Source organism: Episyrphus balteatus, chromosome 1, assembly GCF_945859705.1.
Source record: "Episyrphus balteatus chromosome 1, idEpiBalt1.1, whole genome shotgun sequence".
Taxonomy (NCBI): domain Eukaryota; kingdom Metazoa; phylum Arthropoda; class Insecta; order Diptera; family Syrphidae; genus Episyrphus; species Episyrphus balteatus.
Window position 1 is genome coordinate 9965402 of NC_079134.1, and position 19195 is coordinate 9984596.

The following is a 19195-nucleotide window of genomic DNA, read 5'->3' on the forward strand; positions in this document are numbered from 1 at the left end:
AATAGTCAATTTATTTTTCTTGTTGCTTTTTCGTTTCATCTTGTTTCAAATCACAACGCTACTGAAGAAGTTTTCACTTCAAAAATATTTAATTTAAATACGACTCGAATTGCAGTCTTGCGACTCAAGTCTGCGACCCAAGTTGGCGACTTTAATCGGCGACTCAAGTCGGTGACTCAAGTCAGCGATTCAAGTCGGCGACTCAAGTAATCAAGTCTGTGACTCAAATATGCCATAAGTAAAATATCCGACTCAGTTCTATGTTATGCCAACCCAACAAAGAAACAACTTTTAATTTAAGTTTTTTTTTACAATTTATTGTTCTATTTTTTTATTATCTTAAGTATTGTTAGCTTAAGCCTAGCGCAGCTGAAGCGAAACACGAAATTTTCCATACAAAATTTCTTTAACGAAATCTTGAACGAAATTAAATTTGTTTTTTTTTTTTTTGCTTTAAAACTTATTTTGTGATGTTTTTTCTTGATTTTTTTTATTTGTATTTTTATTATTTTTACTTTACTATATATAATACCCGATTGTATTTTTTTGTTAACATGTTCACTGTGAACTTTGGAGACTTCAAAATATTTCATTTCTCTTCAGCAGTGTACTAGGCAAAAAAAAAAAAAAAATAATTTAAAGAAAATAAAACAAAATATTTAACAAAAATACAATAACTTTGAAAAGTTTTCTTTACACTGAATATTTAATTTTCAAATATATAAAATGTATTTTTATCTTTCTTTCTGGCAATATCCAAAAATGTGTATTTTACTCAAATCATACAAACACATTTTCCAACCTCCACAACAAAAATCCCAAAACAGAGAGTAAAATCACCCACAACCACCCACTTCCACCCTCAATTCCCTCATAGACCATATACACACGATGAGACAGGGAAGAATTTTCCATTCACTTTAAATCAGTCTGCCAAAGTCCATCATCAATGAAAATTCATTTTCTAAATTTTCTTCTTCTCGTCTCTGTCTTCCAACACAGTGTGTGAAAAATCGATTTTATTTTTGGAAAAAATTCAGTGCATCCATAGAAAATTGAAAAACTTAAAAATATGTATTTTTATGGTTAAAAAACTTCTAATTTGGTTGTTTTAAATTGAGTAACTTTGTCAAAAGTTAATTATTTTGATCGAAATGATGTTAAAGTCTTCATTTTTGTTACTTTTATTCACCGGGACTTCTCTGGCTATTGAACAAGCATCTGTGGGGGAGCTATTTACTTTTAAAATAGAACCCCACATGTTCAATTGGACACATCAAGGTCTAAGTGATCAATTTCGTTATAGACCATCTATCGAGGGATATCCTGATTTGCCAATTTGGCTAAGATACATGTACAGCAATGAATACCACTCGGGATTCCTCTATGGAACCCCACCTGATCGATTGGCTGGGAAGAAAATAAGTCTTGATGTTGTTGCACTAAATCGTCAAAACTATGAAACAAGAAAAAATATTCTTTCAATCTACATCAACCATAAATTCCCTTCACCAAATGTTATTCAAATGAAAATTGACAATTTGAATTGGGTGCATTTGATGGATCCCGGAAGGGTGGAAAATTTAAGGAATATCTTCCGCAAGGACTTGTGGCCAGAGAGTGAAAATGATTTGAGTTTGGTTTTTATGGAATCGGCTGTTAATATGGGAGGAAGATTGCCATTGAAACCTCAGCAAAGAGAAGGGTGAGTTTAAAAAACGATTTTTTAGAGTCCCTATTGTAATTAATGGTTCGTTTCTTTAGAGTTATTGTACATTTGGGAAGTTTTGCTCAATTTTCTGCACGACTTAAGGAACTTCAAGAGGAGGTGCGCCCTCTTTATAAGCTACCGTCATGTACTTACAAAAGAACTTCTGTGCAAAAGATTTTCGAAAACGCCGGATTTAAGTTGGATTGGTGTGCTTTCAAGATGGTCGGAGTGGAAATATCTCCAGAAATTCTGTTCCACAATCACGGAATGAAAGGATATCATGGATCTGAGCTAAGCACAATGAGACGAAATGATCGTTGGCATGGAATTGCAAGAGAAGATGCTCCACAGCGAAATTATATCGATGAATTTGCTTTTGCATTTGCCATCCCTGGAATGATATTTGCTGTCTTGTTGGGTATATTGTCGGCTGTACTGTGCTTCCAGCATGAAAAGTTGTAAGTAGAACTTGGGAACATGTAAAGTAGGGTGTGTCAATTTTGTATGGCCGAAAAAACTACTATAATTCTGCAATGTAATAGTGGTCAAAAGTTGTATTAGAGTGTGAGGTTTAATAATATGTATGTATGTAAAAAAAATCATAATATCGTTTGTCGCTCGCTCAAAACGGTTGAAGTTGAATAAAAAACTTAATTTTCTGGTAAAAGTTCATTTTTTTACCGATATTTCTGAATTATGAATGTGAAATTATTTGAAATTTGTAAAAATATAGTTCTTCCTTTTATATATAATAGTATAAATTTCAATTATGTGTCTATAAAAATAAAAAAGATGTTTATAAAAAAACGGCCAATAAATGTTGGGCAAAAAAATCATTTTCCCGTTTTTCGCTCAAGTAATATTTTAAAAATCTAACTTTTTGCCAAGGTTATGCACATTTGAAATGCCTATTAGTCCTTCAAGTTTGAGATTTTTTGGAATTATTTGAAAAATTCTTAAAAATAAAAACATCCACTCGAAAAAAAACGCTAAAAATAGATGTTTTTCAGAAATTATAAAAAAATCGGTATGAGGTACCAAATTTTTTTTTATTAACTTATCATTGGTATAAGCCATGTTGTCGAAAAAAATTATTCCTAATAATACACTTTGTCGAAGGTCTTTTCCTTTTTTTGTTTTAAAAAGCCGTTCATAACTTGGTTTTGAAATTTTTTTAAATGTTTTCATTACATATTTCATTCTTGTAGGTATTAATTGTTAATCGATACAAAAAAAATGGTTTTATAAAGTATTACTTTTTGTTTGTTGTATGAACACAAAAAACAAATGTAAAAACATTGATAAGATCTTAAGTCAAAGATAATTTTATGACAAAACCTAAAATATTCAGTTTTTAAAATCGAACCATAAATATAAACGCTATTTAATAATTTAGTGCAGTTAGTTCTTTTTTCTACTGTTTTTTTTTTTTAGATATTTATTTATATCTTCAAAGGTATTTGTTCAAAAATCATATGTTTTTCAGCTTTTGACTTTAAATTAATAACATTACAGAAAATTAAAAAAAAAATGTTCTTAACAACGTTAAATTTTGAAAAAAAAGATTAGTTTGAATATTTTTTTTTTAATTTTGAGTTTGCCTTTGCAGGTTAATTTTTCCAAAAATATTTGATGAAATAACTTGATTTAAAACTTTAAATAGAGAAGGAGTTTGACTGTAAACAAAGATATATCATGATATTGTAGTTGATTCCGTTACTTTTTTTTAGAATTTTTTTTGTTAAAAAAAAACGATTTTATATGAAAAAAATGATTTTTTTCCTCTGAATTTTTTAATTATCTTTTTTTTTGGAATAATCTTTCACGTGAAAGCTTAAAAATATTTAATATATTTTTTTTTGTATTCAATAAAACGGCGCAATTAATAACAAAATATATGTATATTTCAAAAATCTCTAAAAATCCAAATTTCCTGGATTTCTTCCTATATTTTGAGCGAGCCAAATATATTAATTACAATGAAAATTGTAAACTTAGGGTTTAACTTGTATAAGCAATGCAACTTTTAAAAGCTATTACATTTGAAAATTCCATAGTTGAGCACTTTGACACACCCTAGTATAATAAAACCGTTGGATCAAAACAGAAAAACCATACCCTGATTGTTCTGCTCCAAAGATTACAACCCAGTCTAAAAAGACAGGGTTGTTATAAGGTTGGATATTATTTTAAAATTATTTAAATTTCATTTTATTTTTATTTTATGTTTTATTTTTTTTTTGTTCAAGATATGACCCCCAATCAGAATATTTCTTCGCGAATATTTTCCATATTTGTGAGGATAATGAAGCCAGGTAAAAAAGGGCTTGAATTACAAAATTTTCTTTTGGTTTGTTTCTTTTACTTGTAATTTTTTAAGAATTCTGACCTAACTCTCTAAAGCTCTCTTCAAAGCTTGGCTTGATTCAATTTATTTAATATAATACATTAATTTTACTCCGGCTTATATTTCAGTGAAAGTTTTTGCTCGAAGCTAAAGTTCTAATTGAATTTTTCAGAGATAAGGAAAATCATTCTGTGTCAACAGTTCAAATGGTTCAATGTTCTGAAACAAATAATCAACCAACAACAACTTTACGTAGCTTAAAGGATCCTAATTTGCTTTTGGATAATGCCAGTTTGCATTCACAGAGGTAATAATGCCATTTTCATTTCAATCTTTCTTTCTACATTTAAACATTTTCTTAAGCCCAAATAATAGCATTTATGCTAATGAGAGTCCATCAAATACTTATTTGAGACCAAAACCACCACCATATAAGTCACCAAGTGTTGGAAAGAATGGAGTGGATATATGACAATCATCTCCAAGGATTTTGTATTGCTAAAAGATGTTAGCAAAAAAGAACATAATTTATATATTATGTAATCGTAGAAGGATTTTTTAAAGGAATGAACGCACATTATCACACATACATATATTATAAAACCTATTCATATCGACTTTTTTGTACTTAAGTAAACTCAATTTGTTGTATTGAGAATTTTTTTAAATTCGCATTGTAATAAATTTAGTATTGAAGTTGTATTGCGTTGTGTTTAAAGTTAGGAATGATTATAAAGTTAAGAGTTTTTGTTACCTATTTATTGTAATATGTAGTAAGTTTGTTATTTTTAAAGTTTACATAATTTTTTTTCTAATATTATTGAATATTTTAATGTAGTAATTCAATGGCGTTAATGTAACAATAATCATTCAATAAAAATTAAATAAAATATTCCTTAGAAACTTTGCGTTTAATTACTTAAAATCTTAGATGAATTAAAGATTTTAGGTGTGAGAAGTAGTAAATTAGATCAAAGTGAAATAAAAAAAAAATTGACCAAACAAATTTATGATTGGTTTACATGGTAAGAATTTTGAAGAAAATTTTAACTTTCTGCTATAAATTTTGGGTTGGGGTCAAAATCCCGAAAACCGAAATCCGAAAAACCCAACATCCCGAATGGGATCCCAAAAAATTATATAAAATGAAAAAAATTGCGCAATTTTTTCATTTTATATAATTTTTCGGGATATCGATTATGAAAAAAAAATCTTAAGTATTCAATTCCACTAATATCTCTTGGAACTTGATTTCAAATTCGAATTGTGCTTTCAGTAGTATTGTGTTGTGTTAAGAGGGGAAAAATTCATTGAACCAAAATCAAAACAATTGTGAGTTTTAATAATTAAATTATTTTCGGGATTTTGGGTTTTCGGGATTCTGGGTTTTCAGGAGCCTGGATTTTCGAGATTCTGGGTTTTGGGATCCTGGATTTTCTGGATTCTGGGTTTTCTGGATTTTGCATTTTCGGAATTCTGGATTTAAAGTTTCGGGATTATGTCCGTCTCCCATTAATTTAATATTTTGTTTTGATAAATCGCTAGTTGGTGTTATTTTTAAATTTATTATAACACTATAAAGAATTGTTATAAATAAAATAAAATTTGTGATTTGAATTATACAATACAAATTATTTTGAGTTAGGTAGATATATACATATAGAATAAAAAAAAATAAGGAATATTATCTATCTTATAAGATAGATAATATTTTTTATTTATTTTTTTTTTTTTTCATTATAAGGTTAATAAGGGAAAAGTCCTAATCAGGATGGGGAGATGGTTTTTGAAAACATATTTTTTTAGTATCACGGTTATAATTTATAAATCCTATATTTAAAATCACACACTTTTGTTTCTCAAAAAATTAAATGAAATGTAGTTCTACGAAAAAATAACCCTACCCCAATTCCAAGTTTTGGACACGTTTTGGACGCGTTTTGGAAGTGTTTGGGACGCGTCTTGGACTCCTTTTTGACGCGTCTTGGACGTTTTTGATGCGTCTTGGAGATATCTTTGACACATCTTGTACTCGTCTTGAACGCGTTTTGGACACGTTTCGGACGCGTCTTTAATGCGTTTTCGTGGCGAGTCTCGGACGCGTTTTTGACGTGTTTTAGACTCGTTTTGGACACGTCTTTGACGCGTTTTGGACGCGACTTGGACGAGTTATGGATGCGTCGTGGATGCGTCTTCGACGCCTTTTAGACGCAAGAAAAATGACATCGAGACAATTTCCAATAATATTTTGTAAAATAAAAGCGGAAAAAAATGAGGTTTGAAAAAAACTCTCATGGAAAAAAAATCGAAAAATTGTTTGACTTATGATTGCATCTAAATGTTAAAAGGTGTGTGTTTATTTATTTCGACCAAGCTTAGCTGGACACGAATAACGCATCGGGGCTTAACCGGAAGTCTTGGAAGCACTGCATAATGAATGTTCCGAAATCAGCCGACAAAAAAAAAGATTAGAGTTTTCATAATTTTCGCTTTTGTCATTGCAAACGTCAGTTTTCACGTTTGTAAACAAAATTTTAAAGAATTTATGAAAAAATTACTTTGATAGCAAAGATTTAAAAAAGTTAAGCCTAGAGAAATCTCTAGGCTAAACAACTAAGCCCAAGGAGCTAAAGTGTTGTTGCATTTAAAATGTAAATTTGCTTATACCCCTGCGTTTTTTTTTTGTCCAGAAGTCCGGTAGTAATAAAAAATACACCTATTACTCAATCTACTTCATGTTCCTTTTTTGTTTGTGTTTTCTCCTGTGTTGTTCAATATTGAGTTTTTTTTTTGTTCAATATCCAACATATTTTGAAAACTTTTTGTCACTCCATATGCCATTCCCGACTAACAATTTTGCTTCTAAAAAGCTTTACAGATGTAACTGTTGCTTCTGTAAAGCTTTATACCATCAACATTGTTAGCTGGGTTGTCCAATATCCAAAATGACTTCTCTTTGATTTTAATTTATAACTAATTCAAGATAATAGAAAAACTATTTTTATTAGGTACTATTGTTTTAAAAATAAAATTGTCAAGGATTGCAACAAAAATTTTCATTCTGAACTTTAAAAATCGATTTCCCAAAATTTTGAAAAATGGACATTAAACAAGATAGCATTCAAGCGACGAAAAATCTAATAAATACGACTGTAAGGGATTATTACACAACCGTACATTTTATAATTCTCATATAATTATCTATATATATTCATATCAATTCAGTATTATGAATTTGTTTAATTTACATTGCCTGTATGAGAAATAAATTATCTGTAAATTAATTGGCGGTTTCGACTAGCGAGATAATTTCCCATACAAATATCAAATTTTAAATGAAGTTAATTACCAACTCATTTGCATGAAATGCGCTAGGAAATTAAATGAATTGAACTTTTCACAATATGGTAGGTATTACCCATGGTATAAAAAGACAAGGTATGATCATTAGAGCCGCCATCTTACAAAATGGGGTAGTAAGGTTTTGACGTTTGGCATTTGGCAAAGTCAAAAGAAACAACAATTTCCAAGACAAATTTTTTTACAACAACAATTTCAATGGGCTGGGCTGTCAAAACCTTAAGTAGCCATAAGTTTTGACAGTTCTCGATACTGAGTTTTTTCTAATGATCATACCTTCTCTTTTTATACCATGGGTATTACCTACTTTCGTTAATAATCACTTTCCATCCCAACTCATTTCATCCAAACGAAGTGGAATTTATCTCATTTCAAATTTGTATTCGAAATAATCTCATTTGCTTTAAAAGTTTATTTTTGTCACGATGCCATCAAATAAGTTACTATACAGTAATGTCTCGCAACTTTCAATCCCAACTGTACACATCCATTCCAATTGATAACAAGTTCTTCCAACATTCCAATCAGATTCATTTTCCAGCTTCAAATGTCAGAAAAAAACAAAAAAAAAATCCAAAAACAAAACAAAATACAAAAACACCCTCGCATTCGCACTCACTCCAACACAAAACAACCAAAAAAACAACAACAAAAACAAGTTTTCTTGTCTCTCATATTCCCAACTGTAACCAACTTCATATCAATGTTTTTTTGTCTTTTTTTTTGTGTTGATGTTCAACTAAAAACTGGAATATGATGGCTGGCGCTGTCTCTTATGTTTGTGTGTATGAAAAATATAGTGGACACTGGACAAGTGGAAGACTATTTTGTGTACGTTGTCTTCGTTGCGGTGCGGAATAACTTTTTTTGATAATATTTTTAACGTATTTCCTTGTGCTTTTTAAATCAAATTTTATACAAATTTGTATAAAATAATATTGTTAAATAGTTTCAAGTGAATTTTGATACAAAAAATTCAGTGAAAAAGGTTGAAAAAAGTCACATTTACATGGAAGACTAATGTCATTTTGACATATACATGAATCTTGGTGGAACCCGCGAAAATATAAAAATTTAAATTCCGTCCATGAAAACGAAAAGAGTGAACACATAAAATAACAACAAGAAGTCAAGAAGTGTCTTGTTGTTGTCCTCCACCTTTTTCCAGTTGATTTCTGTTTAAATCTCTGGACACCACTCTTGTTTGCTTCTAAAAACTCTTCTATAATTCCGGTATTTGGTCATTTTTATCACACATTTTTTAAATGCTTTTTTTTTATCAAATTTCTTTTGTTTCCTTGAACTATTTTTTGATCTTCTTTTTGCCGTAGTCTGTTGTTGCTTTGCACAAAATTTTATTAACAAAATTTTTGTCTTTTTTGATTTAAAAAAAATTCAAATTCCGCACTCATTTACATTTTTTTTTCATCATTTGATTTGGCATACTTATTTATTTCTTTTTTTGTGGTTTCTTTCGTTTTTTTTTTTATTTATTTGTAAAAAAGATTTGTTGTTTTTTTGTTTTTCTGATTGTTAACTGGTTTTCATTTGAAAGTTTTAACTTCAGCTTGGAACATTACCTTTTTTTTTAAATTTTGTTTCTATTTTTTGTTTACAAAAAAGTCTCTTATCGCTCGCAACTCTGTGGAGAGAAAGAGATAGAGAGAGAGAGAGAGAAGCTAGCATCTTGGGTCTATTTTTCTTATCAGTTTTAAAAAGAATTGCATTCCCCATTTGGTTTCTTTGTACTTTGTTTGTTGGTTTTATTTAACAATAAAATGTGATACCAAATGTTATAATAGCTCTGCAATCTTTATTATTTCTTGTGATTTTTTTGTTTTGTTTGTTTTCAATTTTTGTTCTATATTCATAATGTATAGCTTCCCTTTCCATTCCCGCCCTAATGGGTTTAATGGTTTCTTATCATCAATTTTTTGTTTTTTTTTTTCCCTGGACTCTGTGTTGCTGCTTCTGTTGACTGCCGTAGGGAAGCTAAATGGATGGGTATTGTACATCCATTTCCATATCAGTTTACTATAGTTTGTTTGGTTTGTATGAGAATAATCAAAGCAAACAAACTAGGTACATACATATTTTTTTGGGGGTGCAACAGATAAGACTGAAATTGATGTAAATTGTTACCATTAGTTTGATGTTTTTGTGCTCACTATACCTGGGTAACATTCTGATAAGATTTTTAAATGTAGCTTGTTTGTTAGAGATCAGCCATGTTAGAAATCAGAAATCCCACTTATAGGTACCTATGCGCAAATAGATACGAAATCAATGACCGGGTGGTAGTGCTTAGTTGAATAAACTAGATGAAAATTAGGTGCAATCAATAGGAACGTGCTTAAAATGATACCTACTAAGTTTTAATTATGAAGGAATCATGTGTTGATTAAAAACTGATAATAACTTCGAGTCGAATCGTCGTAAAAGAAAATGTTTGAAGGAACACGTTTTGGTGATTTGTTGGCTGTAGTTGTTAAGTTAATGTGACCTTGACACGCTCTGATCAGAGTAAAATTTAATACAGATTATTTGAAGTTATAGGTAATTTCTTAGACATTATTAAAAACCAATAAATGAATTCGATTTCTTGACCATTCCAGCTAATTAGGAAAGCTAGCAGCACAACTTAGAATTAAACCCTAAAGTAAAGGCGACTGTCAGCTAGTAATCAGAACTAAAGATGGCTATTTATAGAGCTAAAAAAAATCCCAGTTATATAATAATCGTATACTTGGAAAAGTAGAAGGTGAAAAACCATAGTAGAACTTTTCTTTTGCAAAAAAATGCTATTTCAAATCAATAAAAAAATTCTTTAATTTTTTTCAGTTTTTTGTTTTAACACTAGATGGCGCCATAAGACGGTAAAAATTTGTTCTCATTTCAAATAGGTATATGTTTACTTATGAGGCCATTTTTTTAGATATAGCCTTAGAGTAAAAGTGTTTGATGATGTTCTTGTCTACCATTTTCAAATAGGTGTAAACCATTTTTTACCGACTTCCAAAAAGGAGGAAGTATTCAATTCGCCTGTATTTTTTTTTTTTTTATGTTTGTTACCTCATAAGTTTGGACTCAGTGAACCAATTTTGATAATTCTTTTTGTTTTGGAAAGCTGGTGGCTGCAATGTAGTCCCATTTCAATTTCGTTCAGTTATAGCCATAGGAACTATTAGAAAAACCATAAAAGTTTTGATCCATGGAAGTCGGTTTTGTTTTTGATAAAAAAGATTATCTTGGACCAAGAGTTAAGTCAGGACGTGCAAGTGTTTTTGGTTTCATTAAAGCAAGTTTTTTTTTTTTTTTAAACAAGCATTTGAAATAGTATGAAAAATAAAATAAAACCTCAAAAAAAAAAAAAAAAAAACATGCATGTCCTGACTAAACCCCAAAGCTTATGGAAGTTTTTCGATTGTGAACCTTTTTCTCCAACACATTTCCCCGGCAGTTTTCATTCAGATTAGGACTTTATTTATCTCAGATGATTTTTGCAGATGATGCATGAAGGAACGTGAAACAATTCCTACTCTTCTCATTGTGTCTACTTTCCCGCAGATTAAGGCTACACTTCAGAAAGTTTTTCTTCGAGTTTTTATCGATTGATTGATTGTTATTTGGGGTGTAAGATGTACTGCGACCTATAAGATCTATTGTACCCCATTTTAAGCTATATGAGTTAGTACCTCATTTTATAGCTCCTCCTCTAACCTAATTCCTTTCATGAAATTGATTATTTGGGGTATTTTCAAAGAGTGTAATTGGGCACGTTCAAACAGTTAACATAAAGCTATCGGATAGCTTTTTGTTGTTGTAAACAGTGTTAAAAATTAGCAAAGAAACAAACCATTTTCTGTCAAAAAATAATCTGAAGGTATCCTAGAATTTTTGGTATACCTCAGGTATTCGAGTGATCAGCTGATAAATATTTGGCTATTTTTTATTTTGATTTCTATTCGTGCGATTATTCAGCTTGAAAATAAAATAAATTTGCAAGCATTAAAGTTAAATCGATTGTGCAAGTACGGAATTTGCTCAAAAGAAACAATTTCCTCTTTTCAATATTTTCATTTTTTTTGTAGCTGCTTTGGCAAGCTTGGATAGCTTTTCGTTCAAAGAGATATTCCAGATACGGGTATCCCAGATAGCCTATCCGATAGCTGTTTGAACGTGCCCATTTATCCTCTTCGACCTGGTAGCGACCCATGTGTTTAAATCTTTGGTGTATTAGTGCATTTCAACTACCCACGATGTGATCTGTTGTTTCTTCTTTTTCGCTACAGAATCTACATGTTGCACTATTTAAGTCAACTAATGATCAAATATCAACATTCTCCATTGCTTCATAAAAAGCAATTGATTTCAATCATTTATGTGGTATGACAATTAACCTATTATTCAACAAAGTAGGAGTATGTATTTAGAAGTTTAAGTAAACTCACAATGCAGTTTGTTTTAAGTACATACCTACTTATGATACCAAAAATCTCTGGCAATTATATCGCCATGCATTCAAATTGTAAATTTTTGACTGTGGTTAGCAAATATTGATGTTTGCTTTTCTTCATTCTTGCTCGGCTAAAAAACCAATCAGAACATGCTTAGATCGGTTCAATTGATCCTCTCATTTTGTTTTCCTTACTCATGAGTCATGATATCCTGGGAATGTTAACTCAATTGGTTGCAGTAATAAATCTAAAATAAATCTGATTCTGCCATAAAAGTAGGGACGAAATTGGTAAAGTTTGCTCTAACTAAAACCTGGGGTAAAATCGGCTAACGCTGTCGATAATTGAATCTACGATTTTTGGATCAAAATTATAGTTTTTTTGACTCTAGGGAGTTCTTTGTACAATGGAATTAGATAATATTTGAGAAATTATAATTTTTTTTCATTGTCTGTTTTAAAAGCCTTCTTTCAGACAAAAATTGTTTAAAACACTGAAATTTAGTGAAATAAATTCCAATCGTTTGTTCACCTCGAGTTCTTGGTACACATCAAAAATCATCGTTTGTCCACCCTAAGTACCTATAGGAAATATTAAAAAAAAAACACAAAATTTGCACTGAAAAAATTCTAAAGTCATAAAAATCCTTATTTCTATATGTTTCTCGGTCCTCATTTAAGCCCGAGATGCTCTTTATTCAGGGTCAAGCAAAGTACAAAAATGTATCCCTTATCAAAAATGTTTAACAGACTTTTTAAATTCTTGATTTTCACTGAATTGAAATTTGAATTCATATTCTGGTTAAAAGACTGTTGAAAATTAGTGGACATGTCCAAACGGCAAAATAATAACTTTTTTGAACTTTTTTTATGACTTAAGTCCTTCTGGAAAGTCATCAAATAAATAGGAATACGATCTGCAACGTCTTCCAAAAGTGTGTGACCGCTGTATCAGTTTAACTACTTTTTCAATATATCACCTTGTCGCCCACAGCAATCTACATATGTGATGTGTGATGACTCGTTCACCGCGTGTCTTATTGAAGTCAAATTTAGAATTCTCAAGCCACAATTGATGCGGCATAAGACCTCCTACGAAAAACCACAACAATTCGTGAATAAACTGTAGAAAAAAAAAAATAAAAACAAACTTAACTTGACCACACTTTAATGGTATTTTTCAATCACTTGGTCGACGTTGTCCGAATAGTGTGTCTTATGGTGCTTCCCACCCGTTTTATATTTTTATTTCGGTTTTACCAGACTTTGCTTTGCTTAGTTTAACTCTAGACTTTATTATGCTTCCGTAGGCTGAACCTCGTTCCATGACTCTTGTCTTAACACGCATAGAAAAATTGTTGTATTAAATAATTATGTATGCTTAACCAAATCATGTGTGCAACTTAAACGCTTTTAAAAATTGTGAGATTGTGATGAGAGATTCTGTGTGTCTGTGAATTCTCCAATCCAATCCCACCGAACCGGATGAATCACAATTTAAACTAGTTAACGCCAAGAAGTTGGTTTGTTATTTATAAGACCATCTGTGGGGCATGGACGTTAAAAATATAGTTGTTGTGTTCCACCGGCCACCACTCTGATATTCCTAGGAGATGTATTTCTTTATTTTTTTCGCATCTGTATTCTGTCTATCGTCGGTCGTATAGTAGATTTGGTTTTGTCGTTTGGTCGTCAAACGTGCGGTGTTTTTATAAGAGAGCTCGCTTTGAGAAGAAAAAGATTGAATTTATTACTCTCGGATTGGAATTAAACGTCCTTGAGAACTGGTTGGAGAGAATGTGTGTTCAACTGCTGTCATGCCAACCCAGAAGTATAATTTGAAAATTGAATTAAAACAAAATAAGAAAAAAAAGAAAGAAACCGCTAATTGAATTGAGTGTGCCTCGTGCGTCATTTAGAGTAGAGTAGAGTGTCAATTAACGTGAAGGCGATCATTTTGCTTAAACATCTTGGGAGTCTTAAATTAATTCAAAAAATTTAATTCTTCTTTCTGTCTTTCTGCTTCTTTTTTCTTCTATCTTTTCTTTGAATCTTAAATTGATTGTAAATTATATATATCTCTTTTATAGTAATTGACTCTCGGAATGCAAATTGTTGCCATTTAAAACATAAAAAAAACTTAAACAAAATTGAAATTCCATTGCATCCAAATCTGAAAAAAAAAAACAAAACCTAACAAACAACGGCAAAACAAAATTGATAAAGAAAAAAATTAAAAATGAGTAAAAAATTTTCTAGAAATCCAAAACTCAATAAAATGGATAAAATGTCTGAACGTTTATATGACATTGTTAAAAGCGGCATGATGGTTAAACGGGCACAAAATAAAAAACGTTTTACGCCAGTTAATTATAAACAAAGATGGTTTGAGTTAACAAAACGAACACTTTCCTATTTTGATGTTGAAAATGTTGAGGTAAGTTTTGAGTTGTTTTGAAATGACTTTTTAAAGTACTAACAAGACTAACATGGAATATGGGTAAAGATAAAAAGATAAAGCTAACAAATTAATTAACCATCTTTGAAGGATTTTATAGCATCTAACTGATTACTGATGATGACCCAATTTTTAGTTATTGGATGAAACGCATTTTTGATTAATAAAGAGTCATAATATTTTTAATATGAGTTATTTGTTTTAGTTTAGTGGTATGAGAGTACATAATAAGAAAAGCTTATTTGTGTGTACTTATCGAATTTTCTAATAAGGATACGTCGGCCTTATAAGGAAACCTCGTAACTCCCAAAATCGAAATTTTACAGTAGAGATAAAAAAGTAGAGAGTCAACAGTGTAGTTGGGGAGTAACGTGCTGTGCAAAATTTGAATTTAAGTCTATTTAGAGAGAATTAGATTTCATTTAATAACGGTTAGGACCATTCTCTGCTTTCAAAACATTTCTTAATTAAGTAATAAGATATCGAAATTTAATTTTGTATATACTTTCTCTACTCATAACTAAACTGCTCTGTAATTTTATCACTGGCAATAAACAAATAAAAGCAAAAATTCAAATTCAGAATTAATCCCAATTGACACCAAGGGATCTGCACTAATGATTAAAGTGCTGGACGAGATATTTTAATTATTTGTTTGTAGGTTATAAGGTGTGAGTAGTTTGGCTTTCTTACAAAGAAAACTTTCCTAAACAGGGCATACAACTGTCTGTAAATGTGATGACCTGTTATGATAAACAAAAGAAAAGCTCTAGGGGCAAGTATACCAGAATTAATATTTTGAATAGGCAAAATTTGAATTTAAGTCTATTTACAGTTTTCGGAATGACTTAAAATTTTCTGGGTTGCTCTGCTGACATGTTTTCTAAAAAATAGCATTCAAAAGTCATTTTCGAAAAAAAGGTAGAGTTACGAGGTTTCCTTATGAGGCCGACCATATGGCAAGGTTTTTTTTTTGATTTTATAAAAGGCATTAGCGGAGCCTTTATTGTTACACCTTCCCATATGATGAATTTTTCAGGGATGAATGTAATAACTAGAGTGGTTGGCGGACTTTACTAAACTAAATCTTAGGGTCTCCAAATCAATGTAGAAAATCAATGCAAATTTTAGGTTAGTAGAAACGCCATATCCACAATATGGCATCTTCTCGAAGCCAAGTCGCGGCTCCGTGAAGCCAGAACTGCGACCTCAAAATTTTTGAACCAAATTTGTCTAATTCGTTTGTCCACCGTTTGTCCATGTTTGTCCACCCAAAATTTTCGTTTGTCCACCCTTCAAAAAAATTTTAGAGCAAATTCTTTTTTTTTATAGGAAGTCTGAAAAATGAAAAATCGTCTAAAACGGTCAAATTTTGAGATAGGCGTATAAAACCAACTTCAATCGTTTGTCCACCTCGAGTTCTATATACATACCAAATAATATCGTTTTTCCACCCCCCGTTTAGGAGCAATTTAAAAAACAAATTTTGCACTGAAAAATTAAAACTCCCCTAAAATCCCCAAAAATCAATTTTCATCAAAAATTCAAACTGCTGTCGTTTGTCCATCTCGAGTTCTTTACGTATACCAAAAATTATCGTTTGTCCACCCTCTGTTTAGGAGATATTCCAAAAAGAATTTTTTTATAAACTTATCAATTTTCATCAAAAATTCAAACTGCTGTCGTTTGTCCATCTCGAGTTCTTTACGTATACCAAAAATTATCGTTTGTCCACCCTCTGTTTAGGAGATATTCCAAAAAGAATTTTTTTATAGCAACTTAAAAAAAAGTACGCATACACCACAGTGTACCTCTACTGAAAATTAAAAAGTCCTCAAAAATTATTATTTTTCAAAAATTCAAACGGCAATCGTTTGTCCACCTCGAGAAATGTATACAAACAAAAAATCATCGTTTGTCCACCCTACGTTTAGGAGATATTCAAAAAACAAAATTTGTACTGAAAATTTCAAAGTCCCATAAAATCTCCAAAATTTGACTTTTTTCAAAATTTCAAATTTCTGTCGTTTGTCCACCTCGAGTTCTACCCGTATGCCAAAAATCGTCGTTTGTCCACCCTACGTTTAAAAGATATTCAAAAAACAAATTTTGTACTGAAAATTTCAAAGTCTCATAAAATCTCCAAAATTTGACTTTTTTCAAAATTTCAAATTTCTGTCGTTTGTCCACCTCGAGTTCTTCACGTATACTAAAAATCGTCGTTTGTCCACCCTACGTTTAGGAGTTATTCAAAAAACAAAATTTGTACTGAAAATTTCAAAGTCCCATAAAATCTCCAAAATTTGACTTTTTTCAAAATTTCAAATTTCTGTCGTTTGTCCACCTCGAGTTCTACCCGTATGCCAAAAATCGTCGTTTGTCCACCCTACGTTTAAAAGATATTCAAAAAACAAATTTTGTACTGAAAATTTCAAAGTCCCATAAAATCTCCAAAATTTGACTTTTTTCAAAATTTCAAAATTCTGTCGTTTGTCCACCTCGAGTTCTTCACGTATACTAAAAATCGTCGTTTGTCCACCCTACGTTTAAAAGATATTCAAAAAACAAAATTTGTACTGAAAAATTCAAAGTCCCAAAAAATCTCCAAAATTTGACTTTTTTCAAAATTTCAAATTTCTGTCGTTTGTCCACCTCGAGTTCTACCCGTATGCCAAAAATCGTCGTTTGTCCACCCTACGTTTAGAAGATATTCAAAAAACCAATTTTGTACTGAGAAATCGAAAAAAAATATTACGCATACACCAGAGTGAAAATTTCAAAATCCTCAAAAATTACTTTTTTTCAAAAATTCAAACGGCAATCGTTTGTCCACCTCGAGAAATGGATACAAACAAAAAATCGTCGTTTGTCCACCCTACGTTTAGGAGATATTCAAAAAACAAAATTTGTACTGAAAATTTCAAAGTCCCATAAAATCTCCAAAATTTGACTTTTTTCAAAATTTCAAATTTCTGTCGTTTGTCCACCTCGAGTTCTACCCGTATGCCAAAAATCGTCGTTTGTCCACCCTACGTTTAAAAGATATTCAAAAAACAAAATTTGTACTGAAAAATTCAAAGTCCCAAAAAATCTCCAAAATTTGACTTTTTTCAAAATTTCAAATTTCTGTCGTTTGTCCACCTCGAGTTCTACCCGTATGCCAAAAATCGTCGTTTGTCCACCCTACGTTTAAAAGATATTCAAAAAACAAATTTTGTACTGAAAATTTCAAAGTCCCATAAAATCTCCAAAATTTGACTTTTTTCAAAATTTCAAATTTCTGTCGTTTGTCCACCTCCAGTTCTACACGTATGCCAAAAATCGTCGTTTGTCCACCCTACGTTTAGAAGATATTCAAAAAACAAATTTTGTACTGAAAATTTCAAAGTCCCATAAAATCTCCAAAATTTGACTTTTTTCAAAATTTCAAAATTCTGTCGTTTGTCCACCTCGAGTTCTTCACGTATACTAAAAATCGTCGTTTGTCCACCCTACGTTTAAAAGATATTCAAAAAACAAATTTTGTACTGAAAATTTCAAAGTCCCATAAAATTTCCAAAATTTGACTTTTTTCAAAATTTCAAATTTCTGTCGTTTGTCCACCTCCAGTTCTACACGTATGCCAAAAATCGTCGTTTGTCCACCCTACGTTTAGAAGATATTCAAAAAACAAATTTTGTACTGAAAATTTCAAAGTCCCATAAAATCTCCAAAATTTGACTTTTTTTCAAAATTTCAAAATTCTGTCGTTTGTCCACCTCGAGTTCTTCACGTATACTAAAAATCGTCGTTTGTCCACCCTACGTTTAAAAGATATTCAAAAAACAAAATTTGTACTGAAAAATTCAAAGTCCCAAAAAATCTCCAAAATTTGACTTTTTTCAAAATTTCAAATTTCTGTCGTTTGTCCACCTCGAGTTCTACCCGTATGCCAAAAATCGTCGTTTGTCCACCCTACGTTTAGGAGATATTCAAAAAACAAAATTTGTACTGAAAATTTCAAAGTCCCATAAAATCTCCAAAATTTGACTTTTTTCAAAATTTCAAATTTCTGTCGTTTGTCCACCTCGAGTTCTACCCGTATGCCAAAAATCGTCGTTTGTCCACCCTACGTTTAAAAGATATTCAAAAAACAAATTTTGTACTGAAAATTTCAAAGTCCCATAAAATCTCCAAAATTTGACTTTTTTCAAAATTTCAAATTTCTGTCGTTTGTCCACCTCGAGTTCTACCCGTATGCCAAAAATCGTCGTTTGTCCACCCTACGTTTAAAAGATATTCAAAAAACAAATTTTGTACTGAAAATTTCAAAGTCCCATAAAATCTCCAAAATTTGACTTTTTTCAAAATTTCAAATTTCTGTCGTTTGTCCACCTCGAGTTCTTCACGTATACTAAAAATCGTCGTTTGTCCACCCTACGTTTAAAAGATATTCAAAAAACAAATTTTGTACTGAAAATTTCAAAGTCCCATAAAATTTCCAAAATTTGACTTTTTTCAAAATTTCAAAATTCTGTCGTTTGTCCACCTCGAGTTCTTCACGTATACTAAAAATCGTCGTTTGTCCACCCTACGTTTAGGAGTTATTCAAAAAACAAAATTTGTACTGAAAATTTCAAAGTCCCATAAAATCTCCAAAATTTGACTTTTTTCAAAATTTCAAATTTCTGTCGTTTGTCCACCTCGAGTTCTACCCGTATGCCAAAAATCGTCGTTTGTCCACCCTACGTTTAAAAGATATTCAAAAAACAAATTTTGTACTGAAAATTTCAAAGTCCCATAAAATCTCCAAAATTTGACTTTTTTCAAAATTTCAAAATTCTGTCGTTTGTCCACCTCGAGTTCTTCACGTATACTAAAAAT

At 30.8% G+C, this 19195-nt stretch overlaps 2 protein-coding genes across 5 annotated transcripts in view; both read left to right on the forward strand.

The window, feature by feature from the left end:
* Positions 1 to 934: 934 nt before the first annotated feature.
* LOC129906998 (epsilon-sarcoglycan) lies at positions 935 to 4853 on the forward strand. 2 transcript variants are annotated; one of them, XM_055983033.1, is made up of 5 exons: positions 935 to 1705; positions 1765 to 2169; positions 3961 to 4026; positions 4231 to 4365; positions 4422 to 4853. In XM_055983033.1, the coding sequence occupies exons 1-5, from the start codon at positions 1155 to 1157 to the stop codon at positions 4528 to 4530; spliced, it is 1266 nt and encodes a 421-aa protein (XP_055839008.1). In that variant the 5' UTR covers positions 935 to 1154; the 3' UTR covers positions 4531 to 4853. The 2 variants fall into 2 exon arrangements, with proteins under 2 accessions (XP_055839008.1, XP_055839009.1); XM_055983034.1 differs by lacking the exon at positions 3961 to 4026 and having other exon boundaries at positions 4422 to 4848.
* A 3307-nt stretch (positions 4854 to 8160) lies between these two features.
* LOC129906605 (tyrosine-protein kinase Btk29A) overlaps positions 8161 to 19195 on the forward strand; it is a 245300-nt gene continuing 234265 nt past the window's right edge. Inside the window, exons 1-2 of one of the 3 annotated variants that reach the window (XM_055982415.1) lie at positions 8161 to 8651; positions 13965 to 14311. In XM_055982415.1, the coding sequence (XP_055838390.1) occupies positions 14114 to 14311 (198 nt within the window). In that variant the 5' untranslated portion in view covers positions 8161 to 8651; positions 13965 to 14113. The remainder of the gene's footprint in view (positions 8652 to 13964; positions 14312 to 19195) is intronic. The other 2 variants (XM_055982417.1, XM_055982420.1) reach the window with 2 other exon arrangements.

What these genes read in the sequence shown, in the direction of transcription:
- LOC129906998 (XM_055983033.1), top strand. Translation starts at nt 1,155, where the DNA reads ATGATGTTAAAGTCTTCATTTTTGTTACTTTTATTCACCGGGACTTCT. An exon ending in AAACCTCAGCAAAGAGAAGG is followed by an intron (nt 1,706 to 1,764) that starts GTGAGTTTAAAA and finishes TCGTTTCTTTAG; the next exon opens with AGTTATTGTACATTTGGGAA. An exon ending in TGTGAGGATAATGAAGCCAG is followed by an intron (nt 4,027 to 4,230) that starts GTAAAAAAGGGC and finishes TGAATTTTTCAG; the next exon opens with AGATAAGGAAAATCATTCTG.